Source organism: Somniosus microcephalus, chromosome 2 (assembly GCF_052327205.1).
Source record: "Somniosus microcephalus isolate GS21.2 chromosome 2, FLI_Smic_1.0, whole genome shotgun sequence".
NCBI classification, from domain to species: domain Eukaryota; kingdom Metazoa; phylum Chordata; class Chondrichthyes; order Squaliformes; family Somniosidae; genus Somniosus; species Somniosus microcephalus.
This window is the reverse complement of record NC_140988.1, coordinates 159,202,318-159,227,218: the sequence shown is the minus strand read 5'-3', so window position 1 is coordinate 159,227,218 and position 24,901 is coordinate 159,202,318. Positions and strand designations below refer to the sequence as shown.

The 24,901-nt window shown below is 44.2% G+C and overlaps 1 protein-coding gene across 1 annotated transcript in view; it reads left to right on the top strand.

Annotated features, from left to right (window-relative positions):
* Positions 1-24,901, top strand: part of col25a1 (collagen type XXV alpha 1 chain) — a 256,959-nt gene that overhangs the window by 170,843 nt on the left and 61,215 nt on the right. Inside the window, exons 21-25 of the mRNA XM_085965125.1 lie at positions 250-294; positions 418-489; positions 3,206-3,277; positions 13,180-13,230; positions 19,142-19,168. Of these exons, the coding sequence (XP_085821251.1) occupies positions 250-294; positions 418-489; positions 3,206-3,277; positions 13,180-13,230; positions 19,142-19,168 (267 nt within the window). The remainder of the gene's footprint in view (positions 1-249; positions 295-417; positions 490-3,205; positions 3,278-13,179; positions 13,231-19,141; positions 19,169-24,901) is intronic.

Sequence of the window (24,901 nt, the reverse complement as noted above, 5' to 3'; positions counted from 1 at the left end):
CCTACGCTGTAGGTAATGCTAACCTCAGGCTAGATGTGGCTAGATTTAATTTGAGAGTATATAGCTTTGATTTTACATGTATGATGTCTTTCACTGCCAATTCCAACATGGGGCACTAAAAATCTTTTCAGGGAGGGGGAGAGCGAACACATGGATTTGCCTTATCATTAGAAACTTGCTAAAAGTGAGGACTTACTGCAGTAATTCACCAGAAGTTTTTTTTGCATTTCTTTTTATTCTGAACTACAGGGAGACATGGGGAATCCTGGGTCGTCTGGAGTTGAGGGACCACAGGTACTGAAATCATCTTATGTTTGATGGTTTTAATTCTTTCCCAATATTTCTAATAAAAGGCTTTGATGAATTTAATAAGTTGCATCTTTTTCTATAGTGTTAAGTTACTGTGTTTATTTTCAGGGCCCTAAAGGTTCCAAAGGTGACATTGGTGTTCCAGGAGATAAAGGAAGCATAGGCCTACCCGGATTATCTGTGAGTGTTTTTGATGCAGTCAGTTATCGTGAAAATTATAAAGCAAATTTACATACTCTGTACTGAGAAAGAATAGTACGAGCTCCCTGATTTGACTCTCAAATAAGCAATTTTATACAAACGCATGGAGTTTAAGGAATAAATTGAATGAAGTGCAGGCACGAATTCAAATTGGAGGGTATGACATGGCAGCCATTATTGAGACATGGCTGCAAGACAGTCAGGACTGGGAACTAAACATACCAGGTTATAAGGCCTACAGGACAGATAGGGAAAACGGCAGAGGGGGAGGAGTAGCCTTAGTGATCAAGGATGAAATTACTTCAATGATAAGAGAGGATTTAAAGAGAGGTAAACAGCCAGTGGAGACCTTATGGGTTGAATTAAGAAATAGGAAAGGATCGAAGACTGTAGTGGGAGTTGTGTATAGGCCCCCTGGTAGCAGCCCTGAAGTGCTCGATTGTATAAATGCAGAGATTAGATAAGCATGTAGCAAAGGCAGTGTGGTTTTAATGGGGGATTTTAACTTTCATATAGATTGGGAAAAGCAGATTAGCACCTGTCAGAAAGGTAATGACTTTCTTGAGTGTGTCCGGGATAGTTTTCTACAACAATATGTCCTAGAGGCAACAAGGGTGTAAGCCATATTAGATTAAGTAATAAGTAATGAGCCAGATTTAGTTAACATCCTAACTGTGCGTGAACATTTATCCAATAGCGACCATAACATGATCGAGTTGTGTTTGAAAGGGAGAAACGCAAAACAGCTACTAAGATTCTAGATTTAGGTAAGGCCGACTTCAACGGGATGAGACAGAGACTGTCCACAGTAAACTGGGTAAATCTGTTAATGGGTAAAATGACAGAAGATCAGTGGGAGATGTTTAGATGTTTAAAAAAGAATGTAATGTGATACAGAACCAGTTTATACCCCTGAGGGGCAAGAGCACTACTTACCAAATAAACAGCCATGGCCTAAAGAGGTGAGGGACAGCATCAAACTAAAGGAAACACATACAAAAATACAAAAAATAGCACAGATCCTGGCAAATAGTAAAGATACAAAGAACAACAAAGGGTCACAAAACAAATAGTAAAAGCTACAAAAAGGGATATGAAAAGAAACTTGCAAGGGATATCAAAATCAATATGAAGAATTTTTAGTTACATTAGGAAAAAGAGGGTTGTCAGGAGCAATGTTGGCCCCTTAAAAACTGAAAGTGGAGATATTGTCAATGACAATGGGGAAATGGCGGACATGTTGAATAATTACTTTGTGTCAGTATTTACAGTAGAAGAGGATAGTATGCTGGAAATCCCAAAAAACTAATATTGAATCGGGGACAGGTGGATGAATTAGCTGCGCAAATAGATATAAATGGATATGATATAATTGGGATTATGGAGACATGGCTTCAGGGTGACCAAGGCTGGGAATCCAACATCCAGGGGTATTTAATATTCAGGAAAGACAGGCAAAAAGGAAAAGGAGGTGGGGTAGCATTGCTGGTTAAAGAAGAGATTAACACAATAGTAAGGAAGGATATTAGCTCTGATGATGTGGAATCTGTATGGGTAGAGCTGAGAAATACCAAGGGGCAGAAAACGTTAGTGGGAGTTGTATACAGACCCCCAAACAGTAATGCTGACGTTGGGGATGGCATTAAATGGGAAATTAGAGATGCATGCAATAATGGCACAGCAGTTATCATGGGTGACTTTAATCTACATATAGATTGGGCTAACCAAATTAGTAACAGTACTGTGGAGGAGGAATTCCTAGAGTGTATACAGGATGGTTTCCTGGACCAATATGTCGAGGAACCAACTGGAGATCAGGCCATCTTAGACTGGGTATTATGCAATGAGAAAGGATTAATTAGCAGTCTTGTGTGAGGCCCCTTGGGGAGGAGCGATCATAATATGATAGAATTCTTCATTAAGATGGAGAGTGAAGTAGTTGATTCAGAGACTAGGGTCCTGAATTTAAATAAAGGAAACTATGATGGTATGAGAGTACGCCGTCATACCCACTACAAATTCTGGCCCATTATCAATTCCCTTCATTATTTTAGACAGCTCAATCAGATCATCCCTTAATTTCTTAATTTCTAGGGACTAAAGGCCAAATTTACACAGTTTCTCATCATAGCTAGAACCCTTCATCCCAGGTATCTTCCTGGTGAATCCTCACTGATCCTCCATCCATCCAAAGCCAGAATATTCTTCCTAAGGTGGGGTGCCCAAGACTGAAGAGAGTTTCCATATAATTTTACTCATACCTCCTTGCTTTTATATTCTAAACCTGTGATGAAACGCAGCACCCCATTGAAATAGAAGAGTAAAAGTAATATTCCATAATTAAGACGTATTATGTTCAGCTATGCTCAGTTTGTAGCAACTTGCCTCTGAGACAGAAGGTTGTGACACTCCAGAACTCAATCTAGGCTAACACTTCAGTGCAATACTGAGGGAGTGCTGAATTGTTGGAGATACTGTCCTTTTGTTGAATTAAAAATTCAACATTGGCCTCATCTGCTTGTTCTCGTGTTTCAGGTGAATGTTAAAGATCCCAAGCACTATTCAAGAAGAGTTACCCATTTCCATGAGCATTTAAAACTACTTTTATTTAGGTTGAAATGGGATAATTTGGGGAGTTAATTCTTCACATTTTAATTCACAATTTGGTTGTAACTCTTGACATTTGTTTGTACAGGGTGTTAATGGAGAAAAGGGAGAAAAAGGAGAGAAAGGAGACCATGGGTTATCTGGTCCACAAGGCTCTTCAGTAAGTTCTTCAAAAATAGATATCCTGATCATCATTTCATATAGTAAAGTAGGACATGTCAGTAATACATTACACATTGTCAAACAAGTCACCACTTTACTGCTTTAATACTGAAGAATGTGGGATTCTATGGGTGTACTTATATTGCACATTGTATAGGTAGGAGTATTTAATAATTCTTTGGTATGGAGACAGTCTCTTATTACTGTCGCAACAAATATCCTGCTGACTCACATACCTTCAGAAAGAACAGGTTTATTGGAGGAAAAATTGTGTAATTGAAGTAAATACAATGGCATCCAGTAGCAAGATAACTGGTTCAGTAATAGCAAATGCACAGGCCATTTCGTTTGAGTTTTGTCTCCGTTGGTAGTATTTTTCCAGGGTTTGGTCGCTCCAGATCAGGCCCCTGGCCAATTTGAAGTGCTAGCCCCCAGTGTAATGAGTGGAACGACTCTGGGATACAGGCAGAACTGACATAAGCTGAGTGGCTCTAGAGTAAAGGAAACTCAACACGGTAGGTCTTTTTGAAGATTTTTATGATGAGGAACAAATGCAAATGTTACCATATTTTTTCCAGATAATCACTGAAGGGAGTACTTCAAAAAGAAAGTACTCCACCTTCTGCTTTCCTTCCTCTTTTTTAAATGCATTCAAAACTACAAATTAAAGTGGGCCACAACAGCCCAGTACACCATTCCAGTTCTTGCCCGAACCAGTCCTTAAAATCGAACATTTTGAAATCAATCATTGTTTCCATTAGCCTCTCCTAGTCTCTCGAGATCAGCAAAAGACTGCTCCAGTCTTTCGTGCGTCTGCTTCAATTCTAGCTGCTGTTTCTGACACATGCTGCCAGATCAGCTTCCCATGTTTTGACAGGTAAGTTACTTTTTTTTTTAAATTAAATTTTATCTTTTTAACTTTAATCTCATTGGTAATATCAGCTGCTTTGCTCCGGTCTTCTAGCTTTGCTGCTCCCACTTTCACCACCGCCCTGGGCTTCTTCTTCCCATTCCTGCAGGATCAGCTCTGTAGCCTTGCTGTTCCCGTTCTCCCTTCTCGTTTAGAACCCACAAACTTGATGCTCCCACTCCTGCTGGCTTGGGACACTTGGCCTTACACCAATGCAAATTGATTTTGAAAACCTAGGACGGAATTGCAAAAAGAAGAGCCCTAATATATTGATCACCTTCATTATTTGTCGATTGCGTTTCAAAGTTTTTGCCTATTTGACCTGGAAAGCTTTTTGGATTAATTGATATTATGGCATTGCTTTAAAGTTAGATTCAGTCTACAAGGGGTTAACTTCTAGAAACAAATAAACTATCATGGACTAGTACGATAGCAAAATATTGCAGATGTTGGAAATCCGAAATAACAACAGAAAATGCTGGAAAAACTCAGCAGGTCAGGCAACATCTATGGAGAGAAATTTGAGTTGACGTTTCGGGTCGGACCCTTCTTCAAAACTGGAAAGAAAAGAAACTAGATCGAAGGCAGGGCTGCGATCGGACAAAAGAATAAAAGAAACAAAAGAAGTAAAAGAGATTAGAAGCTAGACGAGATGGTAATAGGCTGGGATTAGGTGTAAAGTGTACTGGCAGGGCAAAAGATAGCTGCCAGGTGTGAGAGAGAAACAAAAGAAAAGCGGGGGGGAAAGAAGTGGAACAATTACAAGAAAAAATGAAATGGAGGCCGAGCTTATGATCTAAAATTGTTGAACTCGATATTGAGTCCGGAAGGCTGCAGAGTGCCTAATCGGAAGCTGAGGTGCTGTTCCTCGAGTTTACGTTGAGCTTCCGTGGAACAATACAAGAGGCCGAGGACGGTGAGGTCCGAGTGGGAATGGGGCGGTGAATTAAAATGACAGGCGACCGGAAGCTCGGGGTCACCCTTACGGACTGAACGGAGGTGTTCCGCAAAGCGGTCACCCAATCTATCATGGATGTTGATTAGGGTCCATTAGTTGGAGTACCAGACAAAGTAATTAACAAACTTGTGTTTGCTGCATGCCAGATTCGTTTTTTTTTATTCGTTACTGGGATGTGGGTGTCGCTGGCAAGGCCAGCATTTATTGCCCATCCCTAATTGCCCTTGAAAAGGTGGTGGTGAGCCATCTTCTTGAACCGTTGCAGTCTGTGTGGTGAAGGTGCTCCCACAGTGCTGTTAGGGAGGGAGTCCCAGCGACGATGAAGGATCGGCGATATATTTCCAAGTCAGGATGGTGTGTGACTTGAAGGGGAACTTGGAGGTAGTGGTGTTCCCATGCGCCTGCTGTCTTTGTCCTTCTAGGTGGCAGAGGTCACGGGTTTGGGAGATGCTGTCATAAGTAATGTTAGAATGGCTTCCACTCATTGAGGACAGGAAGAGTCCAATGAAACAGGCAATGAAATTGCTATGGGCTCCCACTAAGGGTGCAGGTGGCAGTTTTGATTGACAACTTGATGAGCCAATCCTCAACACAGAGAGCTGATGTAGGGCCATCGATTAAGCTTTTGGCTTTTTCTTGCTCTGTGAGACAAAAAACTAACTGAGCTGCAGCCAGTTTGAAACAGTGAGTGAGGCACAGAGGCTTTGCTTTCTCTCGAGGTTGAGGTATGGACTACGCTGCCTATAACAAGAAAGGTTATTGCCAGCTAGTATCAGGGATTGATAGGCAGTGGGTTTAGTCCATTAACAGGGGTACAGTGGCAGGCTTTGTTATTTTCCATGTTACACGGAACAATATGTAATAGGTGAAATTTCACTGAAGACTGTATTCTGATCATTCATGCTGCAGCTAAAATGAACCACTTCGTTGGTTTGCAGTTGGCCTCATCTCACTCGAGTAGTTAACAGCCCACCTTCCGGAAAGTAGGAGAAATAAACATCGGACACATGTGAGATCACAGAGTCCAGTACACACAATGAGGGGTCTTAATGTTACAGCTCCAGGAGCCATGTTATTATGTAGCCAGATAGTAGGTAGTAAAGGTGCACTTCAGATCATAGGGGCACAGAGTCCACGTACAGAGTGTTCGAAGATGCCAAACTCAAGGGAATTCTTGTGCATTCCTGAAATTTGTAATTTTCTCAATATTTGTAATAAAACCAAAATGCGCCATGGTCTTTGTAAAAAAAAAACAAAGAGAAAGAAATATATTAAAATACATTTATTTTGTTGATGAAGAATGTACCACAGCAGAGTTCAGAATACATAACAGGAACCATTAAGAGCGAATCCTCAGGATCTAGTGCTTCGTTGACTTTGGCAGAACCCCATCATTCCTGCCCAGCACTCATATAATGAGAGCCATGCTGCCACCAGGAACATCATCGAGCAGACCATCGGGCTGCTGAAGCAACGGTTCCGTTGCCTTAACTGCTCGGGAGGAGCCCTCCAGTACTTGGTGGAGCGGGTGTCCCATTTCGTGGTGGTCTGCTGCATGCTTCACAACTTGGCCATCATGAGGGTGCAGCCCTTGCCACCAGGAATTGCAGGACCACCTCAGGAAGAAGACGAGGGAGAGGGTTACATAGGATATGCAACACAGAAACAGGCCATTCGGCCCAACCAGTCCATGCTCCACTCGAGCCTCCTCCCGTCTTTCCTCATCTAACTCTATCAGCATAACCCTCTATTCCCTTTTCCCTCAATGCTTATCTAACCTTCCCTTAAATGCATCTATACTGTTCACTTCAACTACTCCCTGTGGCAGCGAGTTCCACATTCTCACCACTCTTTGGGTAAAAAAGTTTCTTCTGAATTCCCTATTGGATTTCTTGGTGACTATCTTATATTGATGGCCTCTAGTTATGCTCTTCCCCACAAGTGGAAACACTCTCTCTGTATCCACTCTGTCAAAACATTTCATAATTTTAAAGACCTCTATTAGGTCATCCCTCAGCCTTCTCTTTTCAAGAGACCCAGCCTGTTCATCCTTTCCTGATAGGTACATCCTTGCATTTCTGGTATCATTCTTGTAAATCTTTTTTGCACCCTTTCCAGTGCGTCTATATTCTTTTTATAATATGGCAACCAGAATTGTACACAGGAGGAGGAGGAGGAAGAGGAAGAAGAGGAGGAGGCAGGAAGCAAATCCCCCTTCCGCACTGGCTGTCCATGAACGCCTCATCAGGCTCCAATTTCAGTGAATGAAACACCAGATCCCCGTTGTTCACCACATCCCCATCAACCACATCCCTCCTTCTGTGCCATAAATTTCATTGATTCTATCACCATTATACCATCCCTCTGTCACGGAATATCACAGCCTCCTCCTAGAAACAAAGCTGAAATGAGAGCCACCACAAAACAAGCATTCCAAACAAAATTAATAAATTTAGAACTATTCAATTTACAGTATGATTTGGACAGGTTGGGTGATTGGGCAGATGCATGGCAGATGCAGTATAATGTGGATAAATGCGAGGTTGTCCACTTTGATGGCAAAAACAGGAAGACAGATTATTATTATCTGAACGGCAATAGATTGGGAAAAGGGGAAGTGCAACGAGACCTGGGTGTCCTTGTGCACCAGTCGCTGAAGGTAAGCATGCAGGTGCAGAAGGCAAATGGTATGTTGGCCTTCATAGCGAGAGGATTTGAGTACAGGAGCAAGGATATCTTGCTGCAGTTGTACAGGGCCTTGATGAGACCACATCTTGAGTATTGTGTGCAGTTTTGGTCGCCTTATCTGAGGAAGGATGTTCTTGCCATGGAGGGAGTGCAGCAAAGATTCACCGGACTGATACCTGGAATGGCAGGAATGACGTATGAAGAGAGATTGGGTTGATTAGGCTTATATTCGCTAGAGTTTAGAAGAATGAGAGGGGATCTCATTGAAACTTATAAAATTCTAACAGGACTAGGCAGACTAGATGCAGGAAGGATGTTCCCGATGGTGGGGGAGTCCAGAACCAGATGTCACAGTCTAAGGATAAGGGATAAGCCATTTAGGACTGAGATGAGGAGGAATTTCTTCACCCAGAGGGTGGTGAACCTGTGGAATTCTCTACCACAGAAGGCAGTTGAGGCCAATTCATTAAATATATTCAAGAAGGTGTTAGATATACTTCTTAAGGCTAAAGGGGTCAAGGGATATGGAGAGAAAGCAGGGACAGGGTACTGAATTTGGATGATCAGCCATGATCTCATTAAATGGCGGAACAGGCTCGAGGGGCCGAATGGCCTACTCCTGCTCCTATTCTATGTTTCTATGTTTCTATTACAATATTAACTAATCACCCTTGTGCAATCCCGTAGTGCCTGTCGCGCGTGTTCCTTCTCCTACTCTGGAGCTCCTACACAGTGCTCGCCCAGTGACTGCAGCATGGATGGTGGAAGGCTGCTGAGTTTCCATGGGGGAGACTTCAGATGGCTTTTTAGGATGACCTTGACCAGCTCTCGCCCTAGAAAGCCTGGCTGTAGACTGCACCACCTCGGCATGGCGGCAGCAGTCTGGGCTGATGGCTGACAGACGGTGGCAAGGGCAATGGCGAAGTGGCAGTGGTGGGAAGAGGAATGCTGTCATCTTGAAAGAGGACAACAGTTTCCTGCTCCACAGACCCACTGCCACTCCCCCGGGGTCGGTGCCTCAGCATTCCTAGCAATCTGTTGGAGGACAGATTGCTGACCTGCTGCGACACCCTGCAAGCCCCTTCCGACACTGGTAAACCCAGCCACGATGATAGCAGTCTAAGCTTGGGTGGCAGCAAGCTGAGCCTGCAGGAGAGCAGTCTGCGCTTCCACTCCAGCACTGAGACGTTGGGTCGCTTCCGCCTGTGCTGCAGTAGAAGCCACGACATCGCCTATCACACGCAGCATCATGGCTGGGTCCACAAGGTCTCTCCTGGAGGTGTCCATCACTACCAGCATGAGCTCCAAGCTCTGTGCAAAGCCCCGTCCAATGTCGGAGCCGCAATTTAGGGGTATGGTAGCATAGTGGTTATGTTACTGGACTAGTAATCCAGAGGCCAGGACTAATGATCCGAGAGACATGAGTTCAAATCCCATCACGGCAGCTGGGGAATTTAAAGTTAGTTGATTAAATAAATCTGGAATAAAAAGCTAGTATCAGTAATGGTGACCATCTGAAAGCAGAAAGGGATAAGAGTTGGGTTGTGGTGAGGGGGCGGGGGGAAAGCAAGATATCCATGCATACAACATCAGCAGCTTGTAAGTGAGAAGACATTGTGGGATGAGGGGGAAGTAGGATGTGAGAAGAAAGATTAGGAATGACCATACCGTTATTGCCCCCAAGGGCTTCAACTTCACCCATTGCCACGGCCTCGGTGACTTCCCCTCCAATGATGTCGAGCACCATCTCCTCCAGTTGGCTCAAGGTCTCTAAAGCGTCTTGGCCGCCTCCCATTTGCCGTTGCTCCTGCCGGTTGTGAGCCACCTTGGCCCGCAAGGGAAAGAAAAGTGTGTCAGTGAGTGTAGTGCAATGTGTTTGGGTGATGTGCCTGTCATAGTTGAATAGCTGTCAGTGTGTGCAAAGTGTGAGATGTGAGTGTTCCAGCGGTGGCCCACCTGTTGAGCGGTAAGCCAATTAGCAGCATGTTTAACACTGAGATCAGCACTCCAATCATGAATTTTGCCTGCTGACTGGACCTCTTTGAATGGGCACAGCCAAATAGTGCTGGACCATGACACCGCCCGTTTTCAGGCCATATCCAATTTCTAGGCCTCTATTAATAAATTAAAATGATACATTTCAGTGATGATGCTGCCTTGTTGAGAACCAACAATGTGAACAATCCAACGGCACTCAATCCACCAATTAACATTTGCATTAGCTATCAATTAAGAATTGCTAACACATGAGATTTTTAACTCAAAGAAAGATATAATGATTGCTTTCAGCTGCATACATTAAATATTTAGGATATCATTTGGAAAATGAATACCGAATTACTGGGGTAAATATTCATGTAGGCAGGATTAAATGTTATGGGGGCATGTTCAGAGGTTACACAAGGAAGGGGTGTGAGTACCTCTTTCATTAAATTCCCCTTTTACCACTATTTTTAAAACCAAGGTTCCACCTACACTGTTACAAGCTATGTTGTATTATTCCCAAGTCTTTTTTGTTTCCCTCTAACCACAATTGCCTGAATTTCCTCAGGGGTTCTCCCAATCAGCTACAATAACTGCTGGCAGAAGATTGACGGAAATCCAAGATAGACTCTTAAATGGGATTGCTGCTGTTGTTCTGCCAAAGTTAAAGCAGCCAATCAGGAGAACACCTGAGGGTATTCCCAACAAATGTTCCTAGCCTCCTCTTATACCTTGTATTCCTTGTTAATATTGTTACCCATTTTCTTTTACCATTCTTTTCCATTATTTCCTGCTGTGTTCTAACTTAACTTGTTTGCTCTTATGTGTACAAAATGGCTGCCGTCTTTTTTCCTCTGTCTTGCTCTGCCTCTCTTCTGCGCCTTCCACAGCTTTGCAAAATCACCTTTTGCAACCCTATCTCTCCCACTGCCACCAGTGCTCTGATCCGTGTCTTTATTACCTTGAGGCTTGACTTCTCTAATGTTTTCCTAGCCAGTCTCCTTGCTTCCATTCTCCACAATCTGCAATTTGTTCCGAATGCTGCAGCCCTTGATCTTGAACACTGAAAAGCCCACACCTCTATCACCTTGGCCCTCACAGCCCCGCTGGCTCTCTGTGCCCCTAGAAAACAACTTCAAGATCTTTCTCCTCACCTTCAACTGCCTCCAAGGCCTCAATTCGCCCTACACTTTGTCAGCGACCTCCTTCAGGTCTAATCCTTATTCACATTCTTTGCTTCACTGGCATTGATCTATGCTTCATTTCCATTCTCTTGGATCGGCATGGGCAGCTGTTTTTTTTTTCAGACACCATGGCCGCGATTTTGCTGACCTCGGTGGGTCCGTGGCGGGCGACGTCGGTGACGGGTCCCAACCCTGCTGCTGTCTCCATCCCGGTCTCTGAAATTAATTTCCCGAGATAGGGCTTGTTAAACCCGTCCAGCGCGTTTCCTGGCCAGTTAGAGGAAGCGGGTCTGGTGACGTCTTTTGATGATGCGTCATCAGCCGGTTTCCTTAAAGTGACCATGGCCAACTTTATTTTGACATTTGTGCTGTCAGTGTTCTACAGCATTGAGGTGCTGCAAACACAGACAAGCACTGCTCAGAGGTGCAGGGCTGCAGCCAGGCTCTCCCATGCAGGGAGGTCCTTTTCCTTTCCCATGGGCGGAAGAGACCTAGCCAGGAGTTCAACACAGCCTGGTTGCACATTGCAGAGCAGGGCACAAGCAAGGATGTGGTCAGGAGGACCTGGGTGCAGTGGCGCAAATGTTTCATTGATCTCAGTAGATCACGAAACGTTAGTACAAAGCCACACACAACCTCATCCTGCTGTGCCTCTCATCACATCCCCATCACTCTGTCTTCCCTACCCTACTCCTGCACATCCTTACTCACACCAACTTACCTTGTACCTCCACCCATCCCTCTCTCTCTAACTACATTATCACTTCCCCATCTCACTAGCCACTGCTCACACTCACCCTCATCCTAGTGCAGTCATACCAACTAATAACACACAAGTGTAGGCACTTGGGTGTTTTAGCCAATGTTCATGTAAAGTTTCTGTTAATGTGGTATCAAGCATTGAAACCTTTATTTTCAACACTTTGCGTTCTTGGACGGATTTGTGTGCACCTTTGGAAGTGGCTTAGTGAGTTGCAGTGAATGGTGAGACATAATGGTACCTCCCGCAATGGTCATGAGTGTGAAAGGAATGGCTTGGTCATTGTAGGGATGCTTTATGGTGTTGGTGTGGGGTGGTGCCAACCTGGCACATCATGTGGCAGCCAGGGTGTACAGCGTCAAGTGAAGTAAATCTGACCATGGTGAGGCCATCCCTGGCATCAATGTGGTTGGGTGCTAATGCCCTCTGTCCTGTGCAGCACCAGGTGATTGCGGAGAAGGTTGGTGTTGTTGGTGCTGCTGGTGTGCCTGGTGCTGCTGGTTTGGGGCTGAACGTGGTCGGATTCTGAGGACCAAGGTGAGAGAGTTTCAAGGGCACCCATGCTGATAGAATAGATGGCAGGTGAAGTAGAGATGACAGAAGCGATCTGTCAATGGTAAGAGAGGTAAGGAGGTCAGTCTGGATGGAGACTTTTGGAAAGACTTGCAGCATGGTGAATCTGTTGTGGAAATGCTGAGGGAAGATATCTCTGTCAGGTGGGAGCTTTTACTGTACATTTGAAGCTGTCAACTCAACAGCTGATTCAATAGCCACTGAACCCCCGGCTCAGCTTGACAGACATGATCCACGACCAGCGTGGACCCCGTAGGCGAGCTGGCAAACGCAGAAGGTGAGCTGAAATTCATTCTTAACTGGCTCTAAACAAGCCACTAGTTACCTGAATTGTGTCCCCCGCTGTGAACCTGCCGTTGCATGTCGGGTCTGCTTAGTGCTGACAGAAAGGCGTGTAGCAGCCGATTCACAGCGGGATCCTGGCCCGCTGGGGGAGAAAAACATTTTCCCACCTGACCCGCCACTGATCACACCCGCTGACCCCATGGAAATTCCAGCCCCATATCCCTGCCCTCTGAGCTCCCTCCCAAAATCACTGCCTCTTACCTCCTCCATTCTGCTTTCAAAACCCTACTTTTCTCTTCATCCACTTTTTTGGCCCGCCCCTTAATTCCATTCTACTGAGTCCTTTCCCTCCCATTCACTGTCCAATCTGTATGGCACTTTGGGACATCTTATCACATTAGAAGCACTGTATGAATGCAAGTTGTTTTTATATTATTGTTGGACAACCACACACATCATGTAAATACACAGAAAATGCAGTTGGCAAACGGTATTTCAATTTTTAAAAATATAGACATGCTGATTACTGCCTTACATGAACTGTTGTTTATTTGTACAGGTTGTAGGATCCCCAGGACCCACTGGCTCACAAGGCCCACCAGGCCCAATGGTAAGTCCAAGTTAATGTTTTTGAGAGACTACATGTTCCATTCCTATTTGTTGAAGGGCATGAGAATGTTCTTAAAAACCGAGCGTCATCAGAGTTTATTCTTACAGGTGTGAACATTACCTCTTTGAGTAAATAGAATCCTGCTGTTACCATGTCCTTGCTGTGTGCTTGTAAAGGTGGCCAAATCCCAGCAAAAACTCAAGTTTCCCCAGAGTTACTTGGACTGGAAAGAAGTTCTTTCTGGGTTTGTTCTGGAAGGGTGGAAGCGTTCTTCCAAAATGTCCTTCAAATCGTTTTCCAGAACATTTTTAAATCAGTGCAAAGTGCAGAAAGCCACTTTATGTCAATTGAAGCATAACAAGGTGCTAACAGTGTACTCATTTTATCAGCACTATGAGTGATGTAATCAAGATTCACTCCAGGCCTGTTCCAGAGATTGGACAAAGGTTCAAAATGAGCTATACGATGGCATCTTCCTTTTGTAAAATAAGGGCTGAGTTGTTGATAAGTATGCCTATCATTCTGCTCATTGGGAAGATTTGAACAAAAGAAATGGTTGAAAAAGTTTTCACTGATATACCGGCAGTGCGAACTCATGAAATTACCCTTTTCATGTCGAGGTAGTTTGGCTGCATTCACTGGTGTTTCCAGCAAATCTGCTAGAAGAATCACACTTCTACACAGAAGTAGGTGTTATTGTAACAATTGGGGGGGGGGGGGGGAATTAACAACAACTTCTGAAGTGGGGATCAGAATTCATCAGTTAATACAGAAGCAGGAGCACTCTCTAACACTGAGTATGGGAACTGACAGACTCGCTGTTACAACATCCAAACTGATGTTTTTAAATTGAGAAACCAAGTTTAAGGACCATCGTACAGGATCGTACATGATGATCACTAGAGAACACAGTGCTGATCTGGAAGTTGCGGTTAGATGACAGCAGGATTGGGTTTTTAAAAATGGAATATTGTAGGAGGATGGAAAGATTGAGGTAACTAAGAAGCTTCCCAGATTTGAGGTCCTGAGAGAGCATGGCCAGGATCCTCTTCTTTGGGGAGGAATGCCAGTGGGGCAGGATTTCCACCCACCCCTCCAAATCCGCCCCAGCCCTAATCCATTTTAGGTCTCATTAAAGATGCACGGAGGGCTCCCAGCAGGATTCTCACCTCCACGAGGAAGTCCACCAGAAGAGATGAGCGAAGAATTAATTGGCTGTCAGATAACAATCATTTTCCTATATCCTGTTCAAGAGCGAGGGATAGGTATTTGAAGGGACTCCTACATAGGAACAGGAGTAGGCCATCAGCCTGTTCTGCCATTAAATTAGATCATGGCTGATCTGTATCTTAACTCCATCTACCGACTTTGTTCTGTAACCCTTGATACCCTTGCTTAATAGAAATCTATCAATCTCAGTTTTGACATTTGCAATTGACCCAGCCTCAAAAGTTTCTTGGGTGAGAGCGTTCCAGATTTCTATAGTTTCTTCTGTACTATCCCCACAATGTTCATTGTAAATCTCTTTTTAAACCCTGCTGTATGAGACTACCCTTTGTGTGAAGAAGTGCTTTCTGAGATCATCCTTGAATGGCCTAACTCTAATTTTAAAGTTATCCCCCTTGTTCTGGACTCCCCCTCTAGAAGAAATAGTTTCTTTCTATCTACCCTATCAAATCATTTAATCATCTTAAACCACCTCAATTAGATCACCCTTTAATCTTCTCTGCAAGCCTAGTTTATGCAACCTGTCCTCATAATTTAACGCTTTAATCCCCGGTATCATTCTGGTGAATCTGCGCTGCACCAGCTCTACACCCAATGTATCCTTCCTGAGGTGCGGTGCCCAGAACTGAACGCAGTACTCCAGATGTGGTCTAATCAGAGCTCTGTACAACTGTAACATAACTTCTACCCCTTTGTATTCCAGCCCTCAAGATTCCATTAGACTTTTTAATTAATTTTTGTACCTGTTCACTAGCTTTTAGTGTTTTCTGTGCTTGGACCCCTAAATCTCTCTACTCATCCACAGTTCCGAGCTTCTTGCCATTTAGAAAATATCCCGGTCTATCTTTTTTAGGCCCAATGTGGATGGCCTCACACTTTCCCACATTGAACTCCATCTGCCACAGTTTTGCCTCCTGAGATATATATTCAAGTACAGGTAGACTATCCTTTATCCGAACTTCCGAAAACCGAAAACCTCTAAAAACCGAAAGTTTTTTCGTTCAGCGTAAGTCGTGCGCACGACATGACCAGAGTGGCGCACGACTTACGCTGAGCAGGGCAGAGGGTCACAGAGTTCCCTCCTGGGTAGGAGATTGCAGGCCGAGCCGGGCAGTGTGAAGGAGGTACCGGGAGAGTGAACCCAACAATACAGCGGCCCGTCCGATATTCTTTTCTCCACCCCCCACCCGACCCGACCCGTCCGATATTCTTTTCTCCACCCCCCACCCGACCCGACCCCCGACCCGTCCAATATTCTTTTCTCCACCCTCCACCCGACCCGACCCGTCCGATATTCTTTTCTCCACCCCCCACCCGACCCGACCCATCCGATATTCCTTTCTCCCCTCCCCTCCCCACCCGACCCGACCCGCGGCCCGTCCGATATTCTTTTCTCCCCCCCGACCCCCCGCCGACCCCCACCCCCGACCCCCACCCCCGACCCCCCCGCCGATCCCGACCCCCCGCCGACCCCGACCCCTGACAAATTTCCCAGCCTTATAAAATACCTTCTGAAATCCGAAAAATTCCGAAAACCGAAACTCAGCTGGTCCCAAGGCTTTCGGATAAGGGATAGTGTACCTGTATTGGACAAACTTGGGCTTCATAGAGAGTTGAGAGTTAGGAGAACACATTGGAAATATAGTCCCTCACCTACTTAGTTTCAGGTTCAAAATAGATAAAGAAAAGAGGAGCCATAGGTGGTGAACTAGTAATCGGCTAATTTCAGTGGGTGAAAGGGGATCTAGCTCAGATTAATTGGTTGGAAAAAATGGCAGGTCAAATAGCAGGCTAGCTGTGGGAGATTCTAAATATAAGATGAAGAAGGTACGAGTTAAATGCATTTTGACTAGGATTAAAGTGGTGCATCAAAGACTGGTTTCTATGGATAAATAGAGGTGAGAGCAAAAAGCAGGGTTTAAAAAGAGATTGACAATGAATATAGAGGGGATAGGATAGAAGAAACCATGAGAAATATAAAAAAGTACAGAATGGAAGCAAAAAGAGAGATTAGGAAGGCTAACAGTATGAAATAAGACTGCTTGTCAACATAAAGGGTAATGGTAGAATCTGGGTGGTGTGCACCCAGGGATTTATGGTGGAACCTCTTATTTTCTATTATGTAAATGATTTAGACATAAGTGCAAGAGGAATGGTATTGAGGATTACTACTGATACAAAATTAGTGGGCATGGCAAACTGGGAAGAAGAATGCAAAAGATGAGCAGGATGATATAATCAGATTTGTGGAATGGGCAGATAGGTGGCAGATCCAGCTCAATACAGAGAAATATTTGAAATAGTACACAAGGAAATGAAGTATACCCTAATTTTTTTTTTTATTATTCGTTCGTGGGATGTGGGCGTCGCTGGCAAGGCCAGCATTTATTGCCCATCCCTAATCACCCTTGAAAAGATGGTGGTGAGCCATCTTCTTGAACCGCTGCAGTCACTGTGGTGAAGGTATTCCCACAGTGCTATTAGGTAGGGAGTTCCAGGATTTTGACCCAGCAACAATGAAGGAACAGCGATATATTTCCAAGTCAGGATGGTGTGACTTGGAGGCGAACTTGGAGGCGATGGTGTTCCCATGCGCCTGCTGCCCTTGTCCTAGGCGGTAGAGGTCATGGGATTTGGAAGTGCTGTCAAAGAAGCCTTGACAAGTTGCTGCAGTCCATCTTGCAGATGATACACACAGTGCGCCAGTGGTGGAGGGAGTGAATGTTTAAGGTGGTGGATGGGGTGCCTATCAAGCGGGCTGCTGTGTCCTGGATGGTGTCTAACTTCTTGCGTGTTGTTGGAGCTGCACTCATCCAGGCAAGTAGAGAGTATTCCATCACACTCCTGACTTGTGCCTTGTAGATGGTGGAAAGGCATTGAGGAGTCAGGAGGTGAGTCACTCGCCACAAAATACCCAGCCTCTGACCCGCTCTTGTAGCCACAGTATTTATGTGACTGGTCCAGTTAAGTTTCTGGTCAATGTTGACCCCAGGATGTTGATGGTGGGGGATTCGGCAATGATAATGCTGTTGAATGTCAAGGGGCGGTGGCTAGACTCTCGCTGTTGGAGATAGTCATTGTCTGGCACTTGTGTTGCGTGAAAGTTACTTGCCACTTATCAGCCCAAGCCTGAATGTCATCCAAGTCTTGCTGCATGCGGGCACAGACTGCTTCATTAACTGAGGAGTTGTGAATGGAACTGAACACTGCGCAATCATCAGCGAACATCCCCACTTATGACCCTATGATACAGGGAAGGTCATTGATGAAGCAGCTGAAGATGGTTGGGCCTAGGACACTGCCCTGAGGAACTCCTGCAGCGATGTCCTAGGGCTGTGATGATAGGCCTCCAACAACCTCAACCATCTTCTTTTGTGCTAGGTATGACTCCAGCCAGTGGAGAGCTACCCCCCTGACCCCATTGACTTCAATTTTACTAGAGTTCCATGATGCCGCACTCGGTCAAATGCTGCCTTGATTTCGAGGGCAGTCACTCTCACCTCACCTCTGGAATTCAACTACCAACTGCACCACTAGCCTCACATACTGCTCAATACACAACCCCCAATCACTCACCTACCAACAATCTGCACCAATGACGAGGCACATCACCCATTCCTAGCCTCACCTCACCCCCTTGGAGGAGATGGTGCAGGCCATTCTTGGCAGGGGCATGGCTGAGCCCATGGCCAGCAGCGGGGCTGAAAGGATACAAGATGCAGGTAAACTCATACGCTATCCTCCATCAGGCATGCACCTCTAGGCTTTCCGCCCTCCCGTCAGCACAACTCCGCCCTTGTGCCTTCCTCATTTCACACACCCAAGAAATGCAGCCTGCCCAGTCAGTGGGACCACAGGCAGATGATTCCACCCTGGATATCCCGGCCACAAAGGGGCTGTCTGGGATGCATCTTTCCGTCTGATTCCTCTTCTTCTGTGTCTTCCTCTTCCCTCTGCAAGGGGACGCTGTAACTGTGAAATGACAGCATAAAATGCTGCAAATACTCAGTTGGTCAGGCAGCATGTTGACCTGAGACGTGAACTCCACGGATGTTGCATGACCTGCTGAGTATTTGCAGCATGTTCTGTCTTCTCAAAGGCATTCACTTACCATCCAAGCCCTTGCAAGCATCCAGCAGCACTCCCTACACACTTAAAAAACTTTTCATATATATTTCAGCAAGCCACCACGTCAATAAAATCTAAAAAACCAAGGCCAAACCCTTCCATTCAAACTTACCTGATTGATGTGTGTGTCCCTTTAACAGCTGCGGATATCGCCCCTGTCAGCATCTGTCAGCCTGCTTGCACTGGCACTGGTTAACCTGGTGTGCTTAGGACCCATCGCTGAATTGAGTGCTAGAGTCGAAGTTCGCGAAGGTGACATTCAGTTGGCGTTGCACGCCGTCTGACGTCACCACGCCGCCATTTTTTTTTACAGGGCACTGCCGGTTACCAGCAGTGCAAAGGGGCACACGAATATGGCGGCCGCCGCTGGCACAAAAGCAGCAGCCGCCAATTTTTCCAGAATCACTGGCGCTATCAGGGGGCAGTAAGTATATGAATTTCTCGCCCTAAGCTTCTTGGCCTTGATTGTTTTAGCAATGGAGAATTACAGTGCTATGTAATATTACAGCAAGACATTTACTCATTTTCAATCATCTGTTGTGTTCTGTTCTTACAGGGGCCACACGGACTGCCAGGACCTAAGGTAAATCTTCAGCAAAGTCTATGGGGATCTATCAAATTGAAAATGAATGATGCCCTTTAATTTGTCTCCATGCTTTGTTAAAATTAGCTATGCATGCTATGTGTCACTTGTTTGACTAATTTAATGTTGATTTTATGTTGTAGTATCTTTAAACCTGTAAGTTCTTATGCCTGTAGAATAAATGTTTCCCATAGTCTTAACAAAGTTTAACAAAAATCTTGCTAAAAACAACCTAAGATGCTTTAATACAAGATCAAGGTCCCATTTTAAATTGATCAACTATCAGTAGAGCTTTATGTTTTTCATGGAGAGGGAGAGGATTTGTGTGCAGAACCCCTGAAGTAATGCAAAACCAGGGGCGATAAATTTCATGCAAGTATATTGCACAGATGTTAGAAGACTTCTGTGAAGTTCATCAGGTCCCTGGACTTCACAGAACTTCAGGGACTCCATGCAAAAAATGCACCCTGTGAAAATCATATAATCCTCGCAATTAGATTGGACTACACGTTGTATTAGAGCAGCTACCTCTTACTTCTGGGATCTAGGAGTTGCAGTTCAGACAGGTGATGAAAGTCTCCTCACATCTTGACAGCTGATAATGATCCCCCTGTAACTGAAGAGAGTTTGGTCAGATTAATTGTGGCGTCCAAAAATTGCAAATGCAAAGCATAAAACAACCTTCAGTCCTGTGCAACAGGCACCACTGTCACTCAGAGAGGCAGACTGCCAATATGGAAAATGGAAATATCACATGGATCCAGTTTAAAGTGCTATAAGGAGTCAGTATCTCACTGTGTCATATTAATGTAGGGAGAGCTCTGCATTGCATCTAACACAAGCTGCCTCTGACTTAGAACACTCCGTATTGTCACTGGATGCAACGCAGAAAAATGCATTCTATTTTTCATCACTATTATCAGTTCCCCAATACAAAAAACTCTCAAATCTAACCTTACTTTATGTCATTGTCAGAGCTCATGAACTTATAGGTTTAAAGTGATCACCACACAGAAGGTATTACTGAAGATTTCTGTGCATCTGTTATTGATAGTCTCACCAGGCACATACCTGGATCGGCTCATGGAACGGCATTAGCAAATTACTTTTGTTCTTGTTTGTATACAGTAGAGCAACTGATCAAAGTTTAAGAGTTATCTACTTTTAGTGTCTTCTGAGCAAGGACTCTTGTAGGCTTCTTTTCCCTGTAATACACGACTGTGCAGGTCTCTAAGTGGCATTGTTCCCTCTCATTGCTTTATAACCAGTTCTGTAGATTCTTGATTCTGTGCCTACAAAAAGTTTGTCACTGTGTTACAAATACTGCAGGATGAGGCCCTATAAGATACTACATGAATATCTAATATTTTTTAAATCAATTAAGTTCCAATAATCGTGAAGTGACTTAACTCTGAAGGGTTTTCATAGAATAAATAAGGAGAAACTGCTTGCTCTGGTGAAAGGGTTTGTAACCAGAGGACACAGATTTAAAGTTATTGGCAAAAGGACCAGAGGGGAGATGAGGAGATTTTTTTTTTACACAAGTTATGATGTTCTGGAATGCAGTTCCTGAAAGGGTGATGGAAGCAGATTCAAAAGTAACTTACAAAATGAAATTGGATATGTACTTGAAAAGGAGAAATTTGCAGGGCTATGGGGAAAGAGCAGGGGAGTGGAACTAATTGGATAACTTTTCAAAGAGCCGACACAGGCACGATGGGCCGAATGGCCTCCTTCTGTGCTGTATAGATTCTATAAATGGCACCCTGATTGAGGTGGTTGTTTTTGCCACATTTCTGGGCCTACTATCTATAGGACAGAACAATAAGAGAATTATCAGACAGACCAATCAGCAACAACCCAAGCATTGGAGCAGGATAAAATTCAGGAAATCCCAGGCCTGTCAATCCTGCAAAGTCCTCCTCACCCACCCTCCGTGGCTGGAGTCAAAGCCATCAAACAGGAAGATGGTTGTAGTTGTCAGGAGCCAATGATCACAGCCCAGAACATCACTGCCAGAGTTTCTCAGGGAAGCATCCTAGGCCCAATCATTTAGAGCTAATTGATCAATGGCATTCCTTCTGTCATAAAATCAGGAGTGGGGCTGTTCACTTACGATTCCACAGTGTTCAGCTCGCAGTGTAGCAATGTCACACATGTCTGAAGAACAAAATAATATTTAAAAAACAAAGCTTTTCCTTTGCGCACTCCATATTCAGGATGTTAATAAATGAAGGCTTTAATATCTTCATTCGACAGTCCTCTAACTGTTATTTTAAAACGGACATCACACATTTATTTTAAATTGGTTAATGACTCTGCTAAAACAGTAGACTGAGAAATATGAACACATTAAGCTTTAATTTCCTAATATTGCCAACAATAAGTTCTAGTTTGTATTCAAGCATCCAGGCTCTGAAACTTAGGGGAAAATGGCAGCCCTCAGTCAGGAAGCCGACAAAAAAGTCCACTTATAAAACCATAATAAGTATGGGTGTCTCAGGGTATTTCATCAGTAAAGTACATAATGACAACTTGGGCCAGATGAAACACTCAGGTACAACCACTGTAGATAGTAAAAGTGTCTGCAAAGATATATGTACGATCCTGAAGTAGGCCACTGCCTTCTATCTTTAGTTTAATAGAGGAAGAAGACAATATGTTTTGCCTCCAATATGAAATAAATATCAGGAATGCCAATGTACTATAGAAGGATTGGAAAGAGTATTGATCATTGTGGGGGGGGGAATAATACTTTGATGGATGCACAGGTATTTGCAGTAGCTTTTTGTGATTAATTTAAATGCATTTCTGTCCCAGCTTCAAAGTAGCAAAAAAAAGGTGGACTTTACTTTTACATTTAGGGTGAACCAGGGTTGAATGGTGTTAAAGGAGGGAAGGGTGAACCAGGTCAAAAAGGTGACAGAGGACCCCTTGGTCTCCCAGTAAGTAGATAACATTTAATACAGCTTACATCGTAAGAGTGCCAACATCTCTGGTTTACTCTGAGTAATACTGGAGAACAAATGCACAGTGCTGGAGCAGAAACAAATCACTAACTGTCAGTGTCACCCAGTTACATTGTGTGCTGTCTTATTAGATTCCTTTATTAACTGTTTTTAATCGCAAATTAGTTATTTTTAAAAATTCACTTCTGCAGAATGCAGATGATGAAAATTCCAAAAGATTAACAACCATCATTGTCATTGTATGTACATTATGTCCCGTCTTGTGATGTCTCGCTTAGGTTTATCTTTTGTTAGTATATATGGTTCGTTTGTCTTAAACTGTTCTGAAACACATTGTGGAATCTCACAAGTTGTACAACTGCATTTAATTGAACTTATTTTAAGAACATTTAGGGGCATATTTTCCTCCATTTGCTAATGTTAGTGAAAAGGTCAGTGTGAGTATATAGCAGGGGAAACCCCTTTTATACTCACAGTAAATATTTTCACAACCATTAGTGAATGGAGTAAAATATTAGTGGCTGTCTTGTAATAAGTGGCAGTCGAGATTCAGTAGATTATATTCTGCACAGTTAGTGGCAAATGTAAAAGAAGATGGTAAAATGTAAGCTGTCTTTTTCAGTGCAATCTTTCTCACTTACACTCAATGTGCTCAGAAATGATGAGTTGCTACAGACACAATGTGACGCTGCCTGTAGTACAAGCAATATAAATTATTACTTTGTAAGAACTGCGCTCCCCTATGCTTCTATGGACTGAATGGGGGTCATTACAATTTTGGTTGGGGTGGAAAATGGGCAGTTGTGGATCTGTTGCCCCGATATCCCTTTCCACAATGGTTATTTAAAAGAAACAGGCGGGGTGTGTAAGTGACAGCTGATCTACTCATGTGATGTTGTTAAGGTTGTTTGGTGCTGGGTCCTCCTTATAATATGCTCAGCCAGCTGCCAGCGTGAAACATGCAATCCCAGTAGCCAGCTTGCTGATCTCGGGGTGGGAAATCGAGCGAGGCGGCTGATTGTGAATTGCCGTGCAGCAGCACCTTAAAGGGGAGGGGTGTTAGTGTCAGTAATGAAAAGAAGCAGGATGTTGGAGCTGTGGGCAATATGTTTGCAGAATCTAAAGCAGCAACGACATTAAATTTGAATGCCTTTAACATGCAAAACCATGAGCAACTGCCACAAAAATGACTCCCAAAAGCTCCATGCAGCTTTCCCTGACTGCAGCTGAGGATCCCTTTAATGTTCGCGGGAAATGGCCCCCCTTCTGACGTGCACCGCCCGCGGCCGGTGAGTGGGAGCAGGAGCTGGTGGTAGTTCAGTGGGCAAAGGCAAAAGAAGCATTGGGGGTCTTAACTGCATATATTTATGAGCCCACCACCTGTGTCCAAAGGGAGCCCTAGCCACCAGAATGGGCGGGCAGTGACTTGGCCGTGAGTCGCCACTTCTGTGAAGTTGGTCCCACTACCATCCCGTGTTTAATCACAAACAGGGTGGTGGCAACCCAAAAAGCACCTCGCTAACTCTGCCCAGTTTCATTGCCTGGCCCATGAAAGTTAAAGTTTGTAGAAACTTCGCAACGTCTTGTGCTCTGCCATACTTTCCCACCCAGTTCATCAAGGTTAAAGTGGTATAGTTTAATTAACAACTAACAAGTGCTTTCCAAACTTACTGACTCAAGATAAGCTTCTTTAGATCTGGACACAAAAGGGTAGAAATTCACCTTGGGCGGCAGTGCTAAACGGGCGGAATCGCACCGGCCGCCCATTATTCACCGCGCACAATATTCGGTTCCATTGCCTTCAATAGAACTGAATATCGGGCGGGGAGTATAAGAGGTGGCCGATGTGATACAGCCCATTTACCACTACCACCCAAGGTGAATTTCTACCCCATTGACACTAATTATTACAACCCCAAAAAGAGTATTTTTAAAGATTTAAAATTGCAGGGAATCAGTAAGTACTTGGACAGACAGCAGGAAGTTTCCTGGTTCAATCTCTAGTCTGTACTAAAATTAGCACACGGAGGAAATTAAACTCCACAACGAGTTATAGATCTTAGAGAGCCCACTTAGAAAGAGGTTACCCATACAGCTCATTCTCCATTAGGCATGAAGTGCTTATTGACTGTGGTGCTGATCCCCATGTCCCATTGTTGAACAGCCACCAAATGCTGCAAAGGCTCGGAAAACACTGCTCAGCCCCTGTTTCACCCCCGCACCTTCAGGCATGGCACTTGTTTTATTCACCTGAGAATGATGAAAGGCTGAGTGAACTTTGCTGGGACTCAAAACCAAGACCTTCTGGTCTTGAATCCAGCACTCAGCCATTGGGCAACAGGTTGGAGGGAGAAAAACTGGCAGCATGTCGATCTGCAGCATTCTTGCATGCCTCCAAGGACCCAGTTCAAAGCAGGAATGACAGACACTTGTAACCTGCGTGTTGCCTGCCCACTTGGTATGAGATTGTGTGTGGTGCACTGCGAAAGTTACATGGGGTGGGAGAGGGAAAAAGAAAATGAATTCCTGGGAGCCAATACCCTTCAGCAGCACTTTTACATCTCCGTCCTCTCTTCACAAAGCTTATGTAGATCTTTGAAGAACATGTTTCTTTTTTGCAATGTTGCCACAAATGATGGAATTTTTCTAGGGAAGGATAAAAATTGCATCTTTGTACATCTGCAATAGCTTTCTGTACAGGAGCCCTTGTGTCACTGGATTCCATCACTCGTACATTATCCCACATAATCCTGGTATTCTTTTG